At 56.1% G+C, this 21,613-nt stretch overlaps 1 protein-coding gene across 10 annotated transcripts in view; it reads right to left on the minus strand.

Annotated features, from left to right (window-relative positions):
• The window catches only part of CRTC1 (CREB regulated transcription coactivator 1), a 73,897-nt gene that overhangs the window by 28,352 nt on the left and 23,932 nt on the right, over positions 1 to 21,613 (minus strand). For 6 of the 10 annotated variants that reach the window (XM_032465219.1, XM_032465214.1, XM_032465211.1 and 3 more), the window contains exons 2-4: positions 3,186 to 3,302; positions 1,957 to 2,004; positions 259 to 396 (exon numbers count right to left, since the gene is read on the minus strand). In XM_032465219.1, coding sequence (XP_032321110.1) covers positions 259 to 396; positions 1,957 to 2,004; positions 3,186 to 3,302 — 303 coding nt within the window. The remainder of the gene's footprint in view (positions 1 to 258; positions 397 to 1,956; positions 2,005 to 3,185; positions 3,303 to 21,613) is intronic. The other 4 variants (XM_032465218.1, XM_032465212.1, XM_032465217.1 and 1 more) reach the window with 1 other exon arrangement.

Below are 21,613 nucleotides of genomic sequence, written 5' to 3' on the forward strand. Positions count from 1 at the left end.
TCCCAACTCTCATCTCAGACTGTGTGCTCCAGTGGCCATCTCTGTGTCAATTGGTCCCTGTGCTCCCCTAGCCCTTCAGCTCACATTGCATCCTCCAGGAAGTCTTCTGGGGTTGCTGTGCAATTGTACTCCCTTCTTGGTGCTGCCCAGTAGCCCTGGAGAACTGGAGAAGCCCTGATTCCATCCCAGAGCTGGCAGCAGACAGCTCTATCAGCTAGATGAAGCAGTCCCCTCCCCCCTCCTCTGGGAAAAGGATATCTGCCTTCCATGTTTGTCCACTGACAGGGGCCGGCGATGTGGGGAGCCGAGCCGGCCACGCTCCCGGTACACTCTGTCCACTAGCCCATGGTGCCGGGTAGTTCGGCTGGTGTCCAGGCCCGAGGACTGGAAGGGTGTCTGGGGATAGGGAGGAGACCAACGTTGGGAGGGAGGAGAGGAAGAGATGGGAAAAGAGAGAGAGAAACCCAAATCACAGTTACCAGCTGTGGTATGAGATCCAACCCCAGTTCTGTCCCCCAGGATCTGACCTCAGGGTCCCCCTACAACCCTCCCTGTTCAGGTCTGGAGACACCGTCAGCCACTCTAGGTAGGCTTCCTTTCCTCCTGCGGCCCCTGCCCCAGGTCTCTGAGCACTGTGGGGCTGGAGGTGAGATGGGGTTCCCGGGCGCCAGGGCAGCAGGCGTGCAGTGCAGCCGGCATGCACGGGCCAGGCAGAGCGGCGCAAGCTCAGGGCCTAGTGCTGGCCGGGGTGCCAGGGGTGCAGACGGACTGAGCACCGCCCTCCCCCACCCCCAGCCTCGCCAGGTGCAGACAGGCCTCCGCCCTCTCTCTCCAGGCCTGGCCGGCCTCCTCTCCCCACCTACGTCATCCCTGGAGGGGCCTGCCAAGAGACAGCCCCGGGGCTTCCAGCCCAGGACGTCGAGGGGCCCACCTGGCCAAGTGCTGGCTCCCTGGAGGCTCCTTGTTGAGCCTGGGGCTGGTCTTGGTTGAGACTTGGCCCCCACGCGCCCTCCCCCACAGCCTTGTCCCAGCACAACCGGGAGCCAAGTGCAGGCACTTTCCGGAGCCCTGGCCTACAGCTTGGCCGGACAGGGCTCCCTTCCAGCACCTGGGGCTGGCATGAGGCCCCTGGCCAGGCTCTGCTCCCACTCCTGGCTCCATGCTCCTGGGGCCCCCAGGAAACTGCTCTCTACATGTCCTGGTGCCAAGGGGCCCTTCACCATCTGACTGGGGTGAGACTGGCAGTCTTAGCTAGCTCTGGATGCAGCCCGTCCCCCTGCCAGGCCATCTGGCCCTTGGGCCCTTCTGTCTTCTCTGGGAAGCCAGGCAAAAAGCAATTTCCTCCGGAAGACTGCCACTGGCTGGCTCACTGCTCTTCCCCACCCATCCAAACAACCTGGCTAGCATTCAGGGCTGCCTGCTCTCCCTGGCATTCAGGGACCCCTGTCTCTCCCTAACCCAGCAAAGACTCTACCAATTTGGGTCTTTCTGCACTTTTGCCTCCAAAAGGCTGTGGGCCCAGGAAATGGCAGTGACCAAGGGAGGGTAGGAACCTTGCCACCCAGGCAAAGACATCAAAGGACAGGGGCCATTCCTCTCCTCCCAGAGATGCCTGGAAGCCGAGAGGGGAAATCGAGGCGGCTGAAGCAGAGCCAGAGGCAGAGAGAAGCTCAGGCCCAGCCACAGCCTGGCTCACCAGGCCATATCCACACACACACACGTGTGCGTATGTCACAGGAACGAACCATGCAGCGTTGGTGCGCATGCTCAGATCCCCCAGGCAGGGGTCTCTCGACGCGCCCACACGCACTTCCCCAGATGGGGGTGCAGAGCAGATCTGTTTCCGTTTGGCAGACAGGACACCTCCTGCTGGGCCACGGGGGCGGCCGCACAGGGATACCCAGCGCCCGCGCACGTGCCGGGGATGCCGAGGCCTCAGCCCAGGGGCTCATTTACCAGAGAGACAGGAGCCGCTGTCAGAGCCTCCCCCAGAAATCCGCTGGGCTGAAAATGCAAAGAACCGAGACTTTGAGACACTCCTGCCTCTCCTGGCCCCCCAGTGGGAAGCCCAACAGGGCCCCGTGCACCCTCAGCTCCACACTGGCCCCAGGCAAGGGCCAAGCTAGGGGGTGCCCAGAGAGACACTCTCCTAGAGGGGGAAGGGGAGAGCCAGGGAGGAGGGGAGAAAACCCAAACTAGAAAGGGCACTGACAAAGAGGTCAGGCTTTGATGCACACCAGGATCAGCAGGACAGCCCCACTCATCTGCTCTGATGAGGAGGCCATCTGAGGAGGGCTATGCTCCATGGGCCCAGGAGATAGAGCTGAGCCGGCTGGACCCCGAGGCAGCCTGAGGGACCCTGGGTTGGTGCCCTGCTGCATCCCAGCAGCAGTGTGGGAGGAGTAGGAGCTGGGGAGTGACTCGGGTGGGTGGGTAGGGGCTGAGCTCCCTGCAGGACTAACCCAGTACCACCTGGCCTGTCAACACACTAATGCACGAGGCTGTTTCTGAGGCTTTGTCCCAGCAACAGGATAGGTGTGTGGCTACCTGATGAACCTGTCCCTGCATAGCCTAGACATTTGCTGGGGGTGGCCCTACCTCTTGGCCCAGCTCCTGGGCCCACCTTGACCCCACTGCAGACCAGGGGCGGGGGATGTGGCCTTGGGGAAGAGGCTAGCCCAGCTCCGGGCAGGCAGTGGGCCTTATCTCTCCTTATTTACGATAAGGACGTGCACGGCAGCTACATGGCCTGCGGGAGCCGCGCTGTGTGGGTCTCTGCCAAGAAACGTTTGCAGACAAGTGGGGTCAGGCCGCGGGGCCTCCTTCTGAGAATTGCTGGGCTTGTGGATTAGGGAAGCAGGACGGAGCCAAGCCCCAGAGGCCCTGAGCGGTTCCCGCTGCTGCACACCCGGCCAACAGGTGTAGCGGCTGCCGAAACACTCAGGGCCAGACCATGGCCTCACTGTGGGGTCTGCTGACAGAGGATGGGCAGGGGGGATCCGGGAGAAGCCTGGCCCAGGGGGAGGAAGGGAGTAGGCGGGGGTGGGTCGGGCGGCAGCAATCATCTGGTGACCCCAGCTGTTCACAGGCTGTCATGCGTGCTCACTTGCTCTGTGGCCAGGGCGGGGCCCAGACTGCAACACGTCCCAGGTGGGAGGTGGTGTAGGGGAGGGATGGGGGCTCACCTGGAAGGGCAGATCCACAGTGCCGCTCCCAATCTGGTTCACGTTGGGCAGGGACCCGCCATAGTACTGGCCACGGCTTGGGCCCAGCTGCAGGTACTGGGACTTTTGGAGCTGGAGCTGCAAGAGAGAAGCCAGCAGCTATAGCGGAGGCAGGGGTGGCTAGGGGTGGGGAGGGGGGAGCCCCTCACGAGCACACCCTGAAGAGCGCCATTCCCGAGGGCCCCAAGCAGTGGGGTCAGTGGCACCAATCACAGAGGGTATGGGACCCCTGTGACTCAGATTCCCAAAGGAGCCACGAGTCTTTCCACCAAAACCAGCAGAATCAGAAACCCAAGAAGCCCCAGGCGGCCCTCCCCAGGCAGGGAAATGTGTCCTGGGTGCACTGCCACCATGAACTTGAGGGAGGCTTGCTCGCTGACTCAGACGGTCTGTGAATAAGCAAGAGTATCAAGTGGACCTGGAGCCTGTGCAGGAGGCCCCGCACCCACCCCAGGGGAGCCATTTCTTATCACCAAAGGCTGCGTTCCTGGGGTGCGGGCCAGAGGCTGCGAATTTACGCCCGGACACAGGGAAATTGTCCTTCCAATGGCCTGAATCGGAGAGGCCGGCTTAGAAGTGCAGAGCTAGCTTTCAAAGTCCAGCATGTACAATCACTACGGCAGCGCACACAGGACGATTGGGTCTGCCAGACCCCTCCTGAGTTTTAAGGGGTCCTGCCCAAGCCCCAAGGCTCCTTCTGCCTAACCTGTCAGCCTCACCCACTGGAGAGCCTTCATCTGGGCTGGTCACATCCCTCTACCCTTCACTTGCATGGGAATTTGTCCCACTGGGCCAGGCCTCAGAACCAAGAGCCTGGAGCTCCCTGACCAGCTCCGGCTGCCTCAGAGCAGGGCTGGGACCTGGTCTCTTCTCCCTCCAGCAGCAATTCCACCTTGCTGGGAATGGCAGATGCTCCTGAGCTGGTTGATACCACCTGTGGCCCTCGGGGCCACAGATCCACAATGCCTGTTAAACTGCCATGGTAGGTGGGCGCCCTGATGGAGGGGCAGGGGCCAGGCATCTGGGGAGGGGTGGGCGTCCGCTCCAGCCGGCTGGGGCGGTTGCTAGGGTTGACACTGTGTACACAACAAGACCGGCTCACGTTCCCTCACAAACAGCTCCTGGCAGTGCTCCGTTTGCTGGCCGCCCACGCCGCCCTGCTATCCCACGCCAGCCCCCGCTTCCTGGGAGGCCTTGGACACCGGAGGGGGAAGTAAAGTTCAGGAACTGGCCGCTCGCCCGGCGGATCACCTCACCCAGGTAAACAGCTGTTTCCTGCGAACTGCGAGGGAGCCGGGAGAGAGATTGACCTTGCTCCATTCCTTCTCGGGGTGGTTCTCAGGCATCCTCAGGGCCCCACCCAGGGTCTGTCTCTAATGGCTGGGGACCTCACAGTGAACACCCCACCATGTCCCTCCCTGCAGTCACTTGAGATGAAACAGGCCAGCCCCCAGTCAGGAGGGAGGGGGAGGCCAAGCAGGATGGGGCGCCCACCCTGGCCTGGACATAGGTTGCCTGGGACCCGAGACCCGCCCTTATCCCTTCTTGTGTCTGAGCCATGTGGCAGGAACCCGCACTGCATCCACCTCTCAAGAACCATGTGGCCCTGGAGGGCTCCAGCCCTCTCTGGGCCTCAGTTTCCCTCTCCCTAAAGTGAGTGGTCCAGGCAAGTGTGTGTGCAAATGCCAGGTGTGTGATACAGAAGTGTTCACACCACATATGCTTTTGTCACAGGCTGAACTGCCAGCTCTGGAAACTCCGGCATCCAGGGAAGTACTCCGCAAAGCTGCCACATTCCGGGCTAGAGAGAGGCCAGACTGGGGACTTACAGGATGCTCACGGCTCAAGTGCTGCTGTAGCATTGGCCCTCCCAAGCCCCACCTCTGTCAGGCTTTGTGGTGTGGCCTCTGGAGCGGACACAGTGTGGGGCCTCACTCTTCTTTGGGGGACCCTGTGCTCATACTTGGTTGTACATGAGTCTGCAAAGGAAAGAGTTAACATGGTCCAAGGTGGTCTGACCTTTGCCCCCCAGCTCCTGGGCGATGAAAGCCCTTAGAAAAGTATTGCCTGATAAGAGTGTCTTTGTTTGCCTAGGGCCTCAGGCCACACTGGGTATCTATGCCAACAGCCGTGATTTGAGGTGGAGGTCTCCAGCCAATGCGATATCAGCTCACTCTCTGCAGGGGCTAGAGATGGCAGTCAGCAGTGTCTGTCTGCATGGTGAACCCCAGTGAAAACCCTGGACACCAAGGCTTGGGGAGCATCCCTGGACATTATCCCATGTGTGTCATCACACACTGGTACTGGGAGAAGCAAGCACTGTCCATGTGACTCCAAAGGGAAGGGACAACAGGCAGCTGTGTGCTGGGAACTCTCCTGGACGCCGCCCTATGCTGACTGTGTCCTTCTACTCTAACAGACTGTTAACTGTGAGTATAATGGTCTTCTGAGTCCTAGTGAACTGTCAAGCTGAGTGTAGTCTCGGGAACCCTCATATCCTGCAGCTGGTGTCAGATATGATGGTGGTCTTAGGGACCTCCTAACTTTGCAGGGGCTGACTGCCATCCCAGGCCTGGCCGGAAAACCCTAAGAGTGGGGTCCTGGGGTGAAAAGGGGGCCAGCCTGGGCTCTACCCATGGACCTGCTGCCTCAGAAGGTCCACAAGGACAGCAGAGTGATGCCACCAGGCAGGGTCTGACAAGCTGCCAGAAGCCAAAGCTCATGCCTCTGCCCACTGCCAAGCTACACACTCATGCACCCCTCCACGCAGCAATCCTCATTCTGTGCCCCCTCCATGGCACTTTCTACCCCACCCTGCCGCCAACCTCGCCAACAGAGCTCCATAAACCTGGCATCTGAGCCAAGGCCTAATGCTCAGCAGCACCTGGTGGTGGAACAAAGGAGCGGATGAACACACGAGTGAATGAATGAATGAGTGAATGAATGGTTAAGTGAATGAACACTACTCACTGTCAATAGCCAACTTTCATGAGCCAGGTGACAGTCCCGTATGGAGGCCATACAAGAACCTTTCAGGACACGGACCCAATTCCCAACGCCCTATGGAGGCTTGAGCCTTCCCGCCCCCTTGCCCCGTCCTCATGGTTTTTGGCAGAGCGGGGCGCAGACAGGAAAGTGAAGCCTGGCCAAGGCCACCCGCTGGCACAGAGGAGCTACAACTCCCAGGGCTCCTTCTTGCTTACGGCCTGTAGATCAGACAGCCTGGGGTCCAAGTCCAGGCTCCCCGACTGTGCAAGTGAACCCCACTCCAGATTCTAAGGGCATGCAGGTGCTCTGTGACCCATGCTTTCACCATGGCCTCTCCGCCCTCTATTCTACCTGATCTCCATTCCCTCCTGCCACCTGACCCCAAAGCACCCCGAGTCTGTGCCCCCCAGGCTCTCAGCCTGTGACAGCTCCCCCTCCACACCCATTCCAGAGTGCCTCCCTGATACCCCACCCAAGGAACAGCCCCCAAGTCACCATCACATTGGCCTCTGGCTTTTTTTTTTTTAATAAAAGTTTTTATTGTGAGTCTTAGATGTATACACACACAAAAAGAAACCTGTAAAGATGGTACAGAGAGCTCCTCAAAAGCCACCCTCTTCCTCTATTGGGTCAAAATTAAGAGAACGACAGCAGTAGAGCACCTCTGACTGACCCAGACCCTCTACATATGCCTCTTTGGGTTTGTCTAATCCCATTCGTCCCATCAGAAGTGTGTGGCTCATGATCTTGTCCACTGTCCCCATCCTGTCCCCCAGCAGGTGGCAGGCACCAAAGACTCACAGTCTGCTGGTCACAATGTGTCTGGCGCCAGCCCACCATGTGGCCACGATGGGCCCCTAGGAAGTGCTGCTGCGTGTCTGACCTCACCTCCCATCGGCATCCTGCAGCCCCAGACCCTTCCAGGAACAGTCCAGTTCATGCCTCGCAAACCCTCTTGCTCTGGGGTGTGAACCAACCAACCAAGTGGTGCCACATCCTAGGGGTCACAGGTGTTTCAGAGTTGAGGCTGACGGGGCCACAATGTAGGACCAGGAAGCACAGCGGAGACCTTAGCCACCCTGTGCTCAGTGTCCCCCAACCCCAAGCATTACCGACGGCACCAGAGGCCCTGCCATGGGGCACAGAGCCCTTCCCTAGTCTCAGCACGTTTAACATTTGAGCAGCACAACTGCCCTGTCCTAAGTGTCCTGATGCTACTGTAACAAATTACCACAAACTGGGTGGCTTAAAACAAAGGAATTTACTCTCTCATAGTTCAAGAGGTAGAAGTCCAAGATCAAGGCATGGGCAGGGGTGGTTCCTTCTGGAGGCTCTAAGGGAGATTCTGTCCCAGGCCTCTCCCAGCTTCAGGGGGCTCCAGGAGTCCCTCGGCTTAAGGCTACATTGTTCCATCTCTGCCTCCATCTCCACACGGCCTTCCCTTCTGTGTCTGTGTCTGCACTCTCCCTCTCTTTTCTCTAATAATACCTGCCCCTGGAGTCAGAGCCCATCCTAATCCAGAATCATCTCAAACTGAGACCCTTAATTACAGCTGCAAAGTAAGGTCACAGCCCCAGATTCCAAAACATATTTTTGAGGGGACACAATCTGCTCCAAGACAGGCCCTTTGAGGGGTGACCAGTGCACTCCACTTTCTAGATGGGAAAACTGAGGCCCAGCAGGCAAGGGAATTGCCCAGGGCCACACAGCTCAGAAGTGGCCAAGTAGGACATGGAGTCCACTCCTGGAACTTGACTCCTGCATAACCCTGTGGACCAGCAGGTGGCTGGGACCGCAGAGTGTCAGAAAGGCCACATCACATGGTAGATGAGAGCACTCCTCTGGGAGTTCACAGTCACAGCATCAACCCAACCACGTCAGCTCTGCCAAGAAGGGGCCCAGCACAAGTCTCACTGTAAAAGGCCACCTCAGGCCCTGAAGTAGCCCTGGACCCCTCATTTCCAGGCAGGGTCTCCCCCCCAAAAGCCTGGCACAGCCTGTTCCAGGACCATACCCCCTGCACAAAGTCCTTCTTCCCTGTCCCCACCCCACATCCATTTCCCCGACAGAACCCTGTGTAAATGGGTGGCTTCTTCAACCTCCCCCAACCCCCTTGCTGGCAGGACCCCACAGAGATGGGGTCACCCAGTACAGCATGCCTTCCCAGCCTCTGTCCGTGCCCACATTCCTGTTGAGCACATCCCCCTATCCAGACAGCATCCAAGGGGCTGGGAGGAGTGAAGGCCACAAGGTCAGGGAGTGGCCCTGGAAAGGCGTAGCACGGCAGATGCAGTCACTTCTCCAGGGCAGCCCACAGTCCTCTAGGACCCTCCACAGGATGCAGCAACCCACCCCCACCTGCCAACCCCTCCCAGGCCTCGCTCTCTAGGAGCTGGCCTTAGTCAGGCCCATTAGCAATCATCATGGCAACTGGTCAGCCTTCTAATGAGATTAAGGGGAGGAGCCATGCTGAAGGCTGAGCTCTGTCCTGCAAAGCCAGAGCAGGCATGGGGGCCGCACTACAGAGGGCCAGAGAGGAGCCATGTACTCTGAGCAGAACTGTTTCCCCCTCTCACCATGAAGGTCTGCATTGTCTGGCCCTCTGCTATCCCCCAGCCACTGCACTCCACCAGCTGAGGTAGCTGCCTCAGGGCCTTTGCACTGGCACTCCCTCCTCCAGAAGGCAGAATCTTCCCACTGGGCCAGCCCAACACTGCACCTCCTCACCCACGGGATTACCTCCTCCATAGCTCACTATCCAAAACCACCTGACCGAGGTCTATCTCCTCCCATCAGACTGTCTGCCCCACAAGGACCCTGGCACAATGGAGAAGCTTGGCACCCACGTAGGAACTGAGCGACCAGACAACAGAGGAACATGTGAACGCAGGAACAACTGCTCGGTGCACTCAGAATCCCAGGCAAGAACCATGTTTCTCCTGTGCCCACATGGGACTGCCCACTCCTACCTTTGGGGAAGCTGAGGCCCAAGGAAGAAGAGACAGCTCCCCAAGTGCACAGGCAAAGAATCACCCACGAGATGGAGGTGGAGAGCAAATCTCATCTTGAGTACATGATCCTTTTGGGACCTGAGTGCTGACCAGGACCCCAAGGGATTTGCACAACCTGGCCCAAAGTCCTGCTCCTCAGGGCTCACCTAGGTGGAGTCCTCAGGAGGCTGCCAATGGCAATGGGGCCCTTGAATGGGCCACCTTTGGGGGTTGTCCCCTAGGAGGGAGGGACTAGGGCTTCGTCAGGTTCTCTGAGTGTCCAGGCAGCTGCAGAAGCCCATGGAGGGAGTCCTGGAGAGCTCCTGAAAAGATCTGCAACTCCCTCACCCGCCAACCCCTCCCAGGCCTCACTTTCTAGGAGCCAGCAACCATCACCCCAAAGGACCCAGTGCCACTAGCAGTCCCTCCCCATTACCCTCACAGCTCCTGCGGCCACTAACCTGCTTTTTGTCTCTATGGATTTGCCTGTTCTGGACATTTCATATAAATGGAATCATGTAATAAGTGGCCCTTTGTGTCTGGCTTCTTTCACTCAACCTGATGTTTTTAGAGTTCATCCACATCATAGCATGTGTCAGGGCTTGGTTCCTTTTTATCGCTGAGTAATCTTCCATTGTATGGATGGACCATATTTTGTTTACCCATTCATCTATTGATGGACATGTCTGTTCCCACCTTTTGGTGATGGTGACTGGTGCTGCTATGCACATACGTGGACAAGTAAATGTTTGAATCCCTGTTTTCAAATCTCTCAGGTACCTACCTACAAATGGAACTGCTGGATCATATGGTAATTCCATATTTATCTTATTGAGGAGCTACCAGACTGTTTTCCATAGCGACCACACCATTTTACATTCCGACCAGCAGTGCATGAGGGTTTCAATTTCTCCACATCCTCATCAACACTTGTTAGTGTCTGTTGTTTTTTGATAGTAACCATCCTGATGGGGGCGAGGTGGTTTCTTACTGCGGTTCTGATTTGCATTCCACTGGTGACTAGTGATGTTGAGCCAGTTCTCATGTGCTTATTGGCCTTTTGCCTGTCTTCTTTGGAGAGATGTCTATTCAAGTCCTCTGCCTTTTTTAAAAATTGGGCTGCATGTCTTTTTCTTGTTGAGTTGTAAGAGTTCTTTAGATACTCTGGATCTTATTAATCCCTTATCAGCTTTGTGGTTTGCAAATATTTTCTATCGTCTTTTCATGTTCTTGACAGTCTTTTGATACACAGAAGTTTCTAATGTTGACAGGGTGCAATTAATCTATTTTTCTTTGCATGTGTGTTTAGTGTCATAGCTAAAAATCCATCACCTAATCCAAGGCTGCGAAGATTTACACCTATGCTTCCTTCTAGGAATTTTTTAGATTGAGCTCTAACATTCAGGTCTTTGGTATGTTTTTAATTAACTGTTATCAACTCTGTTGCTGCCTAGTTGCATCTTACCACTGGCCCCCATGCTGACTGAGGGCCCCACTATGAGGAGAGGCAGGCTGCCCCCACCAAAGCGTGCCTGGTACACTGGAGTTTCTCATTACACATCTGCCGAGCACAGGAAGGAATAATGAATGAATTCGGGAATGAATGAAAGCGTCACAGGCATGTGGCCGAGTGCAGATTTCAGGCTTAGTCACCCCAGCCCCTGGCCCCCTGGCCGACTAAGACACTCCCCAGCTGCCTCCTCGCTCGTTCCCAAAGTGTAAATACAGAACCAGATACACAAACACCGAGCATGCCTCGGAATGCCTTTAATCAGGCTCTGCGGCTGCTGCCAAATCCCCAACCCCGGCTGAATCAGAAGGTCTACTGTGAGCACGTTTTGTTTCCCCTGTTGGTGGCGGCTGCTGAGCACAGCCGTTCCGGCTGGGATGTAGGAAGGGTCCCTTGGGGTCTGAGTGCAGCACAGCTGGCTCGTGGGGCCTCTCTCCCCGAGAATGAGACTCCGGGCCTGGCCGCCAGCCGGGCGCCCACTCTAGGTGGGGCCTTGAAGCCACCCTGGGAGGGGGAGACACGGATTCACCTCTGTTTTACAAGCGGGGAAACTGAGGCCCTAGGGGATGATAGGCTTGCCCTGAGGTCACCTGGAAATGGGAAAGGGCCTCGGTTACAATCCAGACTCTTTCTCTAGCAGACCCCAACTCACCAGCGGCCCACGAGACCCTCCCCTGCCTTCTGCCCCGGGGTCCTTGCACCCACTTCTTTTCTGGAACCTTCCACGATGCTCCTTCTCATCCTTTGGGTTTCAGCCCAAACATCACATCCTTGAGAAACCTTCCCTGACCCCTTACTTCAAAAATAACCCTCTGAGTTAGCTCAGGCCATCGTAATGAAATAACAGACTGGGTGGCTTAAACAGCAGGCGAGTATTTCTCACAGTTCAGGAGGCTGGAGTCGAGATCAGGGTGCCACAGTCGAGATCAGGGTGCCGGCGCTGTCTCTGGTGAGAGCCCTCTTGCTGGTCTGCAGAAGGCTGCCTTACCCAATGTTCTCACATGGCCTTTCCTCGGGGTGGGCAAAATGAGAAATGTCTCTCTCTTTTCCTCTTGTAAGGACACCAGTCCTATTGGATCAGGAACCCAACCTTACAACCTCATTTCATCTTAGTCACCTCTCGCGGGCCCCATCTCCACATACGGTCACACTGGAGGTTAGGGCCTCCACACAGGAATCCAGGGGACACAATTCAGTCTGCAGCACCCTCTCACGGAGAAGTAGCCGGCCCGTGTCTGTCTAGTGGGGGCCAGCATGCCCTGACAGCTGGGGCCCTACTTGCCTGGACACTGTGGGCACCTCAGGGACCAGCTCTCATCCTGAGGAAGTGACCATTGACAGTTGTATCTGGAATCAGGAAGCCCAGAACTGGTCCCACAGCCTGAGTCCTCCAGGTTAGCCTACCCTAACCCACAGTTGGCCAGGCCTAGGCAAAGCCCAGGGACCCCAGGATTCTCCTGGCAGGAGCCCTCAGGGTACAGGGTGGGGTGGCCTGTGAGGAGGGGCCTTCTCTGGGCCTGGCCCAGAGTCAGTGAGGCAGGGCTGACTAGCAGTGCGTGCTGCCCCAGGGCTACTGGCAGCAGAGACATGATAGGGGGAAAATCATGGTTGGCGTTTCCAGAAAATCAGTTGCCCAAATATAAAGCAATGTGCCTGTTCACCAGGGTAACGGGCTCGGGGCCGGGTGGGAGTACTTGCAAGGCAGCACGACAGAGCAGAAACAGCCCAGGGTGAATCAGCTCCACTCCTGATTCCCACCCGGAGAGTGTCCCCCAAAGTACATACCCACCCGGAACCTCAGAATGTGGTCTTGTTTGAAAACAGTTTTCGCAGTTGTGATTAGTTAAAGCTCTTGAGGTGAGGTCATCCTGGCTTTAGGGGGATCCCTAAATCCAATGACTGGCATCCTTGTAAGAAGACAACACAGAGACAGACAGAGAGGAGGCCACATGGAGGTGGAGGCAGAGACTGGAGTGATGCAGCTCCAACCAAGGAACCTCAAGGGTTAAAAGTAGCCACCAGAGCCTGGAGAGAAGCCTGGGATGGATTCCCCCTCGGAGCCTCCGGAAGGATCCAACTCTGCCCACACCTTGATCTCAGACTTCTAGTCTCCAGAACTATGAGGGGATAAACTTCTGTTGTCTTCAGCCTCCCAGTTTAAGGTATTTGGCTACGGCAGCCCCAGGAAATTAACTGCTGACGAGCAGACTCCATGGGGACCCAGAAAGAAGGCAGGGCCACTTAGAGCCAAGCTTGGGGACCCTGAGACTGTGTGGTTGGGGAAGGTCAATGATGAGAATCCTCCAGTCGATAGGCCAGTGTGAAGAATGAGGGAGTAAGGGTCCAGGGAGAGGGAACAGCAGGGGCAGAAGTGCAGGCCCAAGAAGAGAGGAAGGACAAGTCCAGGCCAGCTGATGGGCAGTCACTGTAGAGTGGGCGGGAGGGCAACACTGGTGCCCAGACTAGGACAGCACAGGGGGCAGTGAATGTCCAGCTGGAGACCCAGGGGCTGGTGATACCACAAGGGACTCATCAGGCAGAGGGTCTCAGCACACTGGGAGCCACAGAAGAGCTTGCACCTAAGACATGCCACCCCGAAAGGTCCTAAAGGCATGCCTCCATGACCCTAGGCCAACCCCACCCCAAGGTCCTGGGGCTGCACTGGGTGGAGCAAAGGGGATGCAGGGTCTCTTGGGCACAGAGCTCGGTCCTGACTGCACACCTCCCTCTGGCCTGCATCTGGGCACCACATCCCAGGAGGCTGGGGCAAGAGCCAGGGAGCAGGGGCCTTAACAATGTGACTGCCCCCAGCCCCCTGTAGCCACTGACCGCAGGGCTATAGCACATCACCATCTGGACCACAGCGGGCTGTGTGCAGCAGGCCAGGAGAGCCCAGGAGAGGCAGGAGGGGCCCCAAGTGGGAAGCAGGGGAGCCATGCTTCGCAGGTCCACATGCGGCCCAAAGGCCAAGTCCAGTGCTACCAGCAGGACTGACTGACCAGAGACGCCACTCACCTGATTCGACATCTCGGAGTCCATGGGAAAGGAGGCCGAATGTCCCATGGGCATGAGATGGCCTGCACCTGAGTGCCAGCCCAATCCTATCTGCCTGAGCACCAGGTTCCTGCAGCGAGGCCGAGCATCCCTTAGGCAGGCAGCCTAGCCCAGCACATGGGGAGGCCCTGTCTGAATGGCCCAGGGCACCTGGCTTCACCTTTGATCTCTGGAAGCTCTCCCAGCCTCCACAGGGGCTACTTGGCCTGAGCCCAGCAGGAGGCTCTGGGGGAGGTCCTGGGGCTGGGGAGGTCCTGGGGCTGGGGAGCTCTAGGCCAGTGGGGCTTCCAAGAGTGAGGCAAACAGAATGCAGTAAACTATGAAAACAGATCAGGCTTGAAGCAGTTACTCGGAGCTGCTCGTGTATATTATGACTGCATTCTAGCGTTACTTGATTTCTGGAGCTGAGATCTAGATCTCTGATATTTTTAAGTCCAAACCCCTTGGACACTGCAGCTCTTTCTGGGTTTTGCCTATCCACAATTCATTCTGTGCAGCTAATTAAGCTGAAGAAGCCTGGGAATAAAGTCTGGAACAAGGTTAATAAAGTTACTTGCCTAGCAAAAAGAAAGGGGGGGGTGGTCAGGACAGTGTACACTCCTGACCCCAGCAGCCTCTCTGGGTGGCAGGGCACGGCGGGAGCGGTGCTTTTGCGGGAGCAGGAACCCTGACCCCAGAGGCCCTCTAGGACCACCCCCTTCTTGGGCACTAAACAAGTGTCCTGGGGCTGCCACAAACTGGGTGGCTTAAAAAATAGGAATTTGAAGGGGGGTATAGATCAGTGGTAGAATGCATGCTTAGCATGCACGAGGTCCTAGGTTAAATCCTCAGTACCTCCATAAAAAATTTTTTTAAAAAAACCCACAGGAATTTATTCCCTAACCGTTCTGGAGGCCAGAAGTCTGAAATCCAGGTGTGTGCAGGATCGGGCCCTCCTGGATTCTCTCAGGAGAATCTGCCCCAGGCCTTTCTCTTGGCTTCTGGTGGCTGCCGGCAGTCCGCAGTGCTCCTGGGCTTGTAGACGTTACCCCTGATCTCTGCCTCCATCTTCACAGCCCTCTCCCTGTGTGACTCTGTTTTCTCTTCCTGTCAGGACCCTGGTCACTGGATTTAGGGCCCACCCTATTCCAAGATGACCTCACGCTGACTTGGTGAGATCTGCAGAGACCCTATTTTCAAATGAGGTCCCATTTGTAGGTTCTGGTTAAACATGAATTTGGGGAGACTCTCTTCAACCTTTCCCAGTCACCCAATCCTGTGCCACCTCGAGTCCCACACTAAGAACCATCCCATGGTGGCAACACCTCAAAGTCCAAGTCCAAGCCGGCTCCAGCAGCCCCTGGGCCCCCAGGCAGTGCTATCCCCTCTGTTTCCTCCATGGTCGCAGCACACGTCAGCCACAGAGGAAATGACCCAGACCTGAGAGGCAGGTGGCGGCAGCATTTGCAGGGCCATTTGGCAGCATCCATTGGGAACCTGAACAATGTTCCTGCCCTCTGACCTGTAATCCCACTTCTGGAAAGCTCTCCTGAGGGAGCTCGTCCAAAAGGCAGATTTATGCACAAAGATATTCCTGCACCACCAATAAGCAGAGGAGGGAGCCTGAGCTGCGCTGCAGGGTCAGGCCAGGGCCTCGCCTCCAGAGAAGAGCAGAGGATGCGCGTCCCAAAGCTGGAGGTGGATGGGGGGAACCTGCCCTTTGTCGGGATTTCTGGAATGTCTCTGGTTGGTCCGTACAGGTACAAGTGAACCCAAGATAAGGCTGGGCCACCCCCTTTCCAGGGACATCCCTAAGTGGGAACAGGAGCAGGAGTGTGCAGGGGGCATGGCAGGGGACAGGGAGACCAGCAGCCCCAGAAATGCCCCACAGGACAGGAGAGGAATTCTTCAGGTCAAAGGCAGGGCCATAGCAGACCACATAACCAGGGTGCCTGAGGCCACCTGGCTCAAGGCTGGGACCGACACTCCAGGTTCATCCTCTACAGGACAGAGACTGATGTGAACCTGAAAACAGGCCAGTGCAATGGGAGTTCTGTGAGGATGAGGGGTTCCCTGGAGGCTGTGGGGAGGGATGCCCCATCTGCACGGAGCTGGGGAAGGGGAGGCTCCTCCAAGTCACCTCCAGGTGACCTCCAGAGGTCAGAGAGGAGGTTCCCCCCTACTTAGGCCAAGGAGGGGAGTTGTGGGAGTGTGATCTCACATGTGGACAGTGGGTCACAGATGTCTGTCTGCCCTGGTAGACTTAGGGGATGCAGAGATGCACCCCTAGCTCTGGGCAGGCCCCCTAAAAGGGCATGAGAGGTGGGTGGGACAGGGCAGGCGTGTTAAGGTGACGTAGGTGGTATTGGGTGGGTGAAAGGGTCAGAAGCCCCTCCTGACAATATCAACGAAGACGGTGACAGCCAAAAGAGCACCTTCCCACACCCCGCCAGGTGCCACCCAAGCAGTTGATGCGGGTCAGGTACAAGCAGTGGGTTCACTTGTGTCCCTAAAAACCTACGCCCACATCCTCACCCCAGAAACCTGTGACTTTGACCTTATTTGGAAAAAGGGTCTTTACAGATATAATTAAGGTAAGTATCTTGGGATGAAGAAATCTTCCTGTGTTATTCAGGTGGGCCCTAAATCCAATGACAAGTGTCCTTACAAGAGACAGAAAAGGAGACACACACAGGGAGAAGGCCATGTGGAGATGTGGCAGAGACTAGGGTGATGCAGTCACAAACTAAGAAATGCGGGAGCCACCAGAAGCTGGAAGAATCAAGGAAGGCTCCCCCCACCCCGACCTTCAGAGGGAGCCACGACTCTGCCCATACCTTGATTTCAGACTTCTGGCCTCCAGAACTGCGAGAGAATAAACTTCTGATGTTAATCCCCAGTCTGTGTTACCTGTCACAGCAGCCTCATGACACTTATACCCACAGATGGCCCAAGCCATGACAGGGGCAGCCATCTCCCCTTCCCATGGTGAGCTGAGGCTGGGTGGGGGGCCCCGACCCCCTGCCCCACACACAGATGGTACCCTGTTACTTCTCTTTCAATTTGAAAATGATAGTGAACTCCAGCAAGCACAAAGAACAACACGCCACATAGTTCCACCCCAATCCAAGACCTAACAGCTGTCACTGCTCTGTCATCTTGGCCTCTCAATCTGCAAAGTGGACAATAGGGCCCTGAGGATGCCGCCAGGGCACTCACGTGCCTGCCATGCTTCCCTCTGGGTGGCGCTGGATGCCATCACCCTTGATGCACCAACTCACATCCTGCCTTCTCGGGGCTCTGAGTGCACCAGGGTCTCTGAGGGGTCAGAGGTGAGCTGGGGACCATTTCAATCCATCAGGGCCCCACACCATTCTGGCTCACAGGCCATTCTGGCTCACAGGCCACTCTGACCATACAGGGCACACAGCTCTCCCAGGTACCCCCTCCTCCCAAACAAAGGGCCCTAAGGCAAGAAACACCAAACAGATGAGCACAGGCCCCTGGCCTTCCAGAGCTCCCCAGGAGGTCCTCTGTCTAGCAGGCACCAAGCCCATGGCTGGGAACACTGCCCTGAACCCACCACAGCCATGAACTTCTGACACTTTAAACTTCAGGGTGGTGGTGCCACATGTCCCCAGAGGTTGAACAGCCCCACGGCCGGATCCAGCTCTGCACCTGCCGACCTCGACTTCCCAGGGACTCTCTCATCTGTTCCTCACTCCTGAGCACTGCTCCAGGGGCAGGAACGCTGGGGCAGACAGACGGAAGTGGGGAGATGGAAGGTCAGATGTAAATACATTTACAAAGCACTAATGGACTGCTCACAACTGCCAGAAGGTGGAAACAACCAAACAGATGAAGGGATAAATCAAATGTGATCTGGCCATACGATGGAATATTACTCAGTCATAAAAGGGAATGCAGCACTGACACACACTATGACATGGATGAACCTGGAAAACATCAGGCTGAGTGAAAGAAGCCAGAAACAAAAGGCCACAAAGTATACGATCAATTTCTATGAAATGTCCAGAACAGGCAAATCCATAAAGACAGAAAGCAGATTAGAAGTTACCAGGGGCTACAGGAGGGGTGTGGGGAGTGACTGTTAATGGGGATGGGGTTTCCCTTTGGGGTGAGAAAAATGTTCTGGAACTAGACAGACATGACAGTTACCCAACACTGTGAATTAATGCACTAAATGCCACTGAAATGACTCACTTAAAAATGGTGAATTTTACATTATGTGAATTTCACCTCAATTTAAAGACTGGTAGCTGCTGGCAATCCTGGTGTTTCTTGGCTTATGGCTACATGACTCCAGTCTCTACCTCCATCCTCACCTGGCTTCCTTAAAAGGACACCGGTTCCTGGATTCAGGGCCCACTACTCCAGGATGACCTCATCTCAAGATCTTTGAGTCATACCTCCAGAGATCCTTTTTCTAAAGGTCACAGTCACATGTTTCATGAGTTGGGACTTGGAGTTACATGTTTGAGGGACACCACTGGTATGAGGCTAACAGCCTATGTCTGTACCCTCCCTATCCCCTCCAAACCCCTGGACTGCTGCTCTCCAACCAAGGAAACACAGACAGATCTGTAATCTCTTGACCTCAGTTTTCTCATCTGCAACAAGGGGCTGGAAGTGCCTCCCTGGCAGGACGGTGGAGGGGTCAGAATGATTCTCACAGGGAAGGACTGCGTGGCACCTGGGATGAGATGAGACTACTCAGGGACACCATGGGCCCACAGTGCTCGTCCATAAAACCCACGGTTCTGTGTCCAACACTAAAGCCACACCTGGCTAAGCCGCTTGCCTCATGTGACCCAGGTGCCCCCATGTGCTTGAGTGTAAGGCAGGGTAAGTCACTGCACCTCTCAGGGAGCTGGGGGCCTGAGTGAGGGCCGGTGGACCTGCCTGGTAGAGGGTCTATTGTGGGCTGAATTGTGTCCCTCTAAAGTAGACATCCACGTCCTAACCCTGGTACTTGGGAATGTGACCTTATTGGGAGACAGAGTCTTTGCAGATGTCATTAGTTAAAGCAAGGTCATACTGGAGGAGGGTGGGCCCTAGTTCAATAACTGGTCTTTATAAGATGAGAAGCAACACAGACACACAGGGAGAAGACTGTGTGGAGACGGAGGCAGAGACTAGGGTGATGCAGCCACCATCCAAGGAACACTGGAGCCCCCAGAAGCTGGAAGAGGCAAGAAAGGATCCTCCCCTAGAGCCTCCAGAGAGCACGGCCCTGCCCACCCCTTGCTTGAGACTTCTGGCCTCTGGAATCATGAGAGAATACATTTCTGTTGTTAAGTTACCCAGTTTGCAGTCATTTGTTAGGGCAGCCCCAGGACACTGAGACAGGCCTGAGGTCCTGTATGTGCATGTGTGTTGGACATGGGGAGAGACGGGGACTCTGAAACTCAGTGTCTCAATCTTGAATCTGAACATTCCCCTCAGTGTACACTCCGCTTCTGGAACATGCAAGGGCACGTCTCTGTTTGGAGTGGCAGGAAGGGACCCTCTGCAGTTTAATTTTAAATCCATCAGCAACTGGATAACATAAACCACTGGCTGGGATGCCATCCACTGGAAACCAGGGCTGCATCCCGAAGCCCCTCAGCCGAGCAGGGAGACAGGGCTGGATTTGGCTGCTGCTGCTGTAATGGGTCCCATGTCTCCCTCTGCCTAGCCCGCCTTAAAAACATCAGACTGAGTTTCTGACTGGTGCCTGACCTGCTCTGGGGAAGAGGGGTCCCAAAGACAGCAGGGAGCGGGGCCTTCTTCACACTGTGGGGGTCAGCACCTGCCGGCCTCCAGGATCCCAGGCACCACAGGGCACTCTGCCAGCATCTGCTTTGGGCCGATGCCAAACTAATAACTTCTGAAAACAGCATCCACTCAGAACTCAGGTTCTGGGTTGAAACCGCCTCTCACAAGCCACTCCTTCAATGCTGCCTCCCCCCAGGATGGCAGGGGCCACAGGAAGATAAGACAAAAGCGAGATGCCCTCATTACCGCGGGCCCAAAATAGCTTTTATGCTCCATTTTTTTAGACATAGCCCAACTATGGCATTACATAATAACACCACACGCCGTTTTCCAGTCTGGGAGGCAGGATCCTGGGCCTGCCCAGGTCCATCCTGTGCCCCTTGGATATTTTCACAGTCCTGCCTGAGCCCCTAAAAGCCCCCAGGCCCAGCAGGCCCCTAAGTAGCACCTGCTTCAAGCATGGGGACAGAACGGGTCAGCCTGATGGCCGCCTCACTGTCCGCAGATGAGGTTCTCAGACTGGTGGGGTAGACCAGTGGACGGAATTGTGGGTGTCCAGTGGACACATTCCAGGATGGGCCTTGCCATGAAGGAACTGTCACCAGCCCGGGGCTGCACCCCTCAGGGGAAAGAAAGCAAGGACAAGGGCTCAGAAAGGCGAACACCAAAGGCTTGTGGGGATGAGACGCATGATGGCATGGGTGGCTGGGCAGACAGGCATGGCAGGGAGACCATGAGAAGGTCAGGCCAGAGAGGTGGCGGGGCCGGGGTGGAGAGAGACTGAGTGCAGTGCCGAGGAGGTCGAGGGACAGTCGGTGAGCATCCTGGAGTCTCCACGGCTTCCTCCCTCTCCCCCTCCCCCATGTTACTTCTGTGAGCAAGTCCCAGCAGCTTGACCTCCAGTGACCCTTGGGCGGCTGCCTCCCCGGTCCCAGCCTGTGTCAACCTGCACCAGGATGCCCGCACAATCTCCTCCCCAACCCCCTGCCCAAAGCCCTCTCCACATACTCTCAGGAACTCCCTTCTCTCCTTCTTTAATTAAGTTCAAACTGTGTCATGCTCCTGTTTTAAACACACCAGTAGGTTGCCTTCCTATTTAAAATCAAACATGACCCCAGTTTGGCGGTTCCTGAGCAAGTTAAAAAGAATGGCCAGAGGACATAATGGTTCTACTCCTCGGTACACACCCCAACAGAACTTAGACCTACGTCCACATGGACATTTGCACACGTGTGTTCACAGCAGCCAAAAGGTGGAAATAACTCAAGTGTCCATCTACAGGATAATGGATAAACAAAACATGGTCCATCCCCACAATGGACCACTACTCAGCTACAGCGTGGATGAACCTCAAAAACATCATGCTGAGTGAAAATGGCCAGACACAAAAGGCCACATGTCATATGATTCCATTTACAGGAAATGCCCAGAACAGCCAAATCCAGAGACAGAAAGCAGATTAGTGTTTGCCAGGGGCTCGGGGATGGGGAGGGGGGACTGAGTGCTCCTGGCCACGGGGTTTCCACTTGGGGGTGATGGAAGTATTTCAGAACCAGATAGTGGTGGTGGTTGTACAACATTGTGAATGTACTAAATGCTACTCAATTGTTCACTATAAATGGCTAATTTTATGTTACGTGGAATTCACCGCACTAATAAATAAATAAATGAATGAATGAAAATCAAACCCGACCCTGTCACGAGGCTGGCGTGCGGTGCCATCTTCTCCCCTGCTCCCTGTCCCGCCACCTGGGTCTTCTTCCTGCTCCCTGAGATGTCCAAGTCCCTCTCCCCTCAGAGCCTCTGTCTGTACTAGCCCCTCCTTCGGCCCATGCTCCCTCCAGCTCCGGGAACAGCTGCGCCCTGACCTGGAGGGTCGCAGGCCAAGCCCCTTCCTCTAAGAAGCCCTGCCTCAGCCAGAAGCCCCAATCTGCTGCCTGCCCAACACAGCCTTGCCTCCTCCCACGGGCCTAGGAAGACAAAAGTAGTGTCCACAGGCCTCCAAGCCACCTGGGGTCAAATGGGAGCTGTCGATGAGGAGGGGAAGGCCTGGCCATTCAGCTCTGCCAGTGCGCAGTGCACCCGGCCCT

This window comes from Camelus ferus, chromosome 22 (assembly GCF_009834535.1).
Source record: "Camelus ferus isolate YT-003-E chromosome 22, BCGSAC_Cfer_1.0, whole genome shotgun sequence".
Classification (NCBI taxonomy): domain Eukaryota; kingdom Metazoa; phylum Chordata; class Mammalia; order Artiodactyla; family Camelidae; genus Camelus; species Camelus ferus.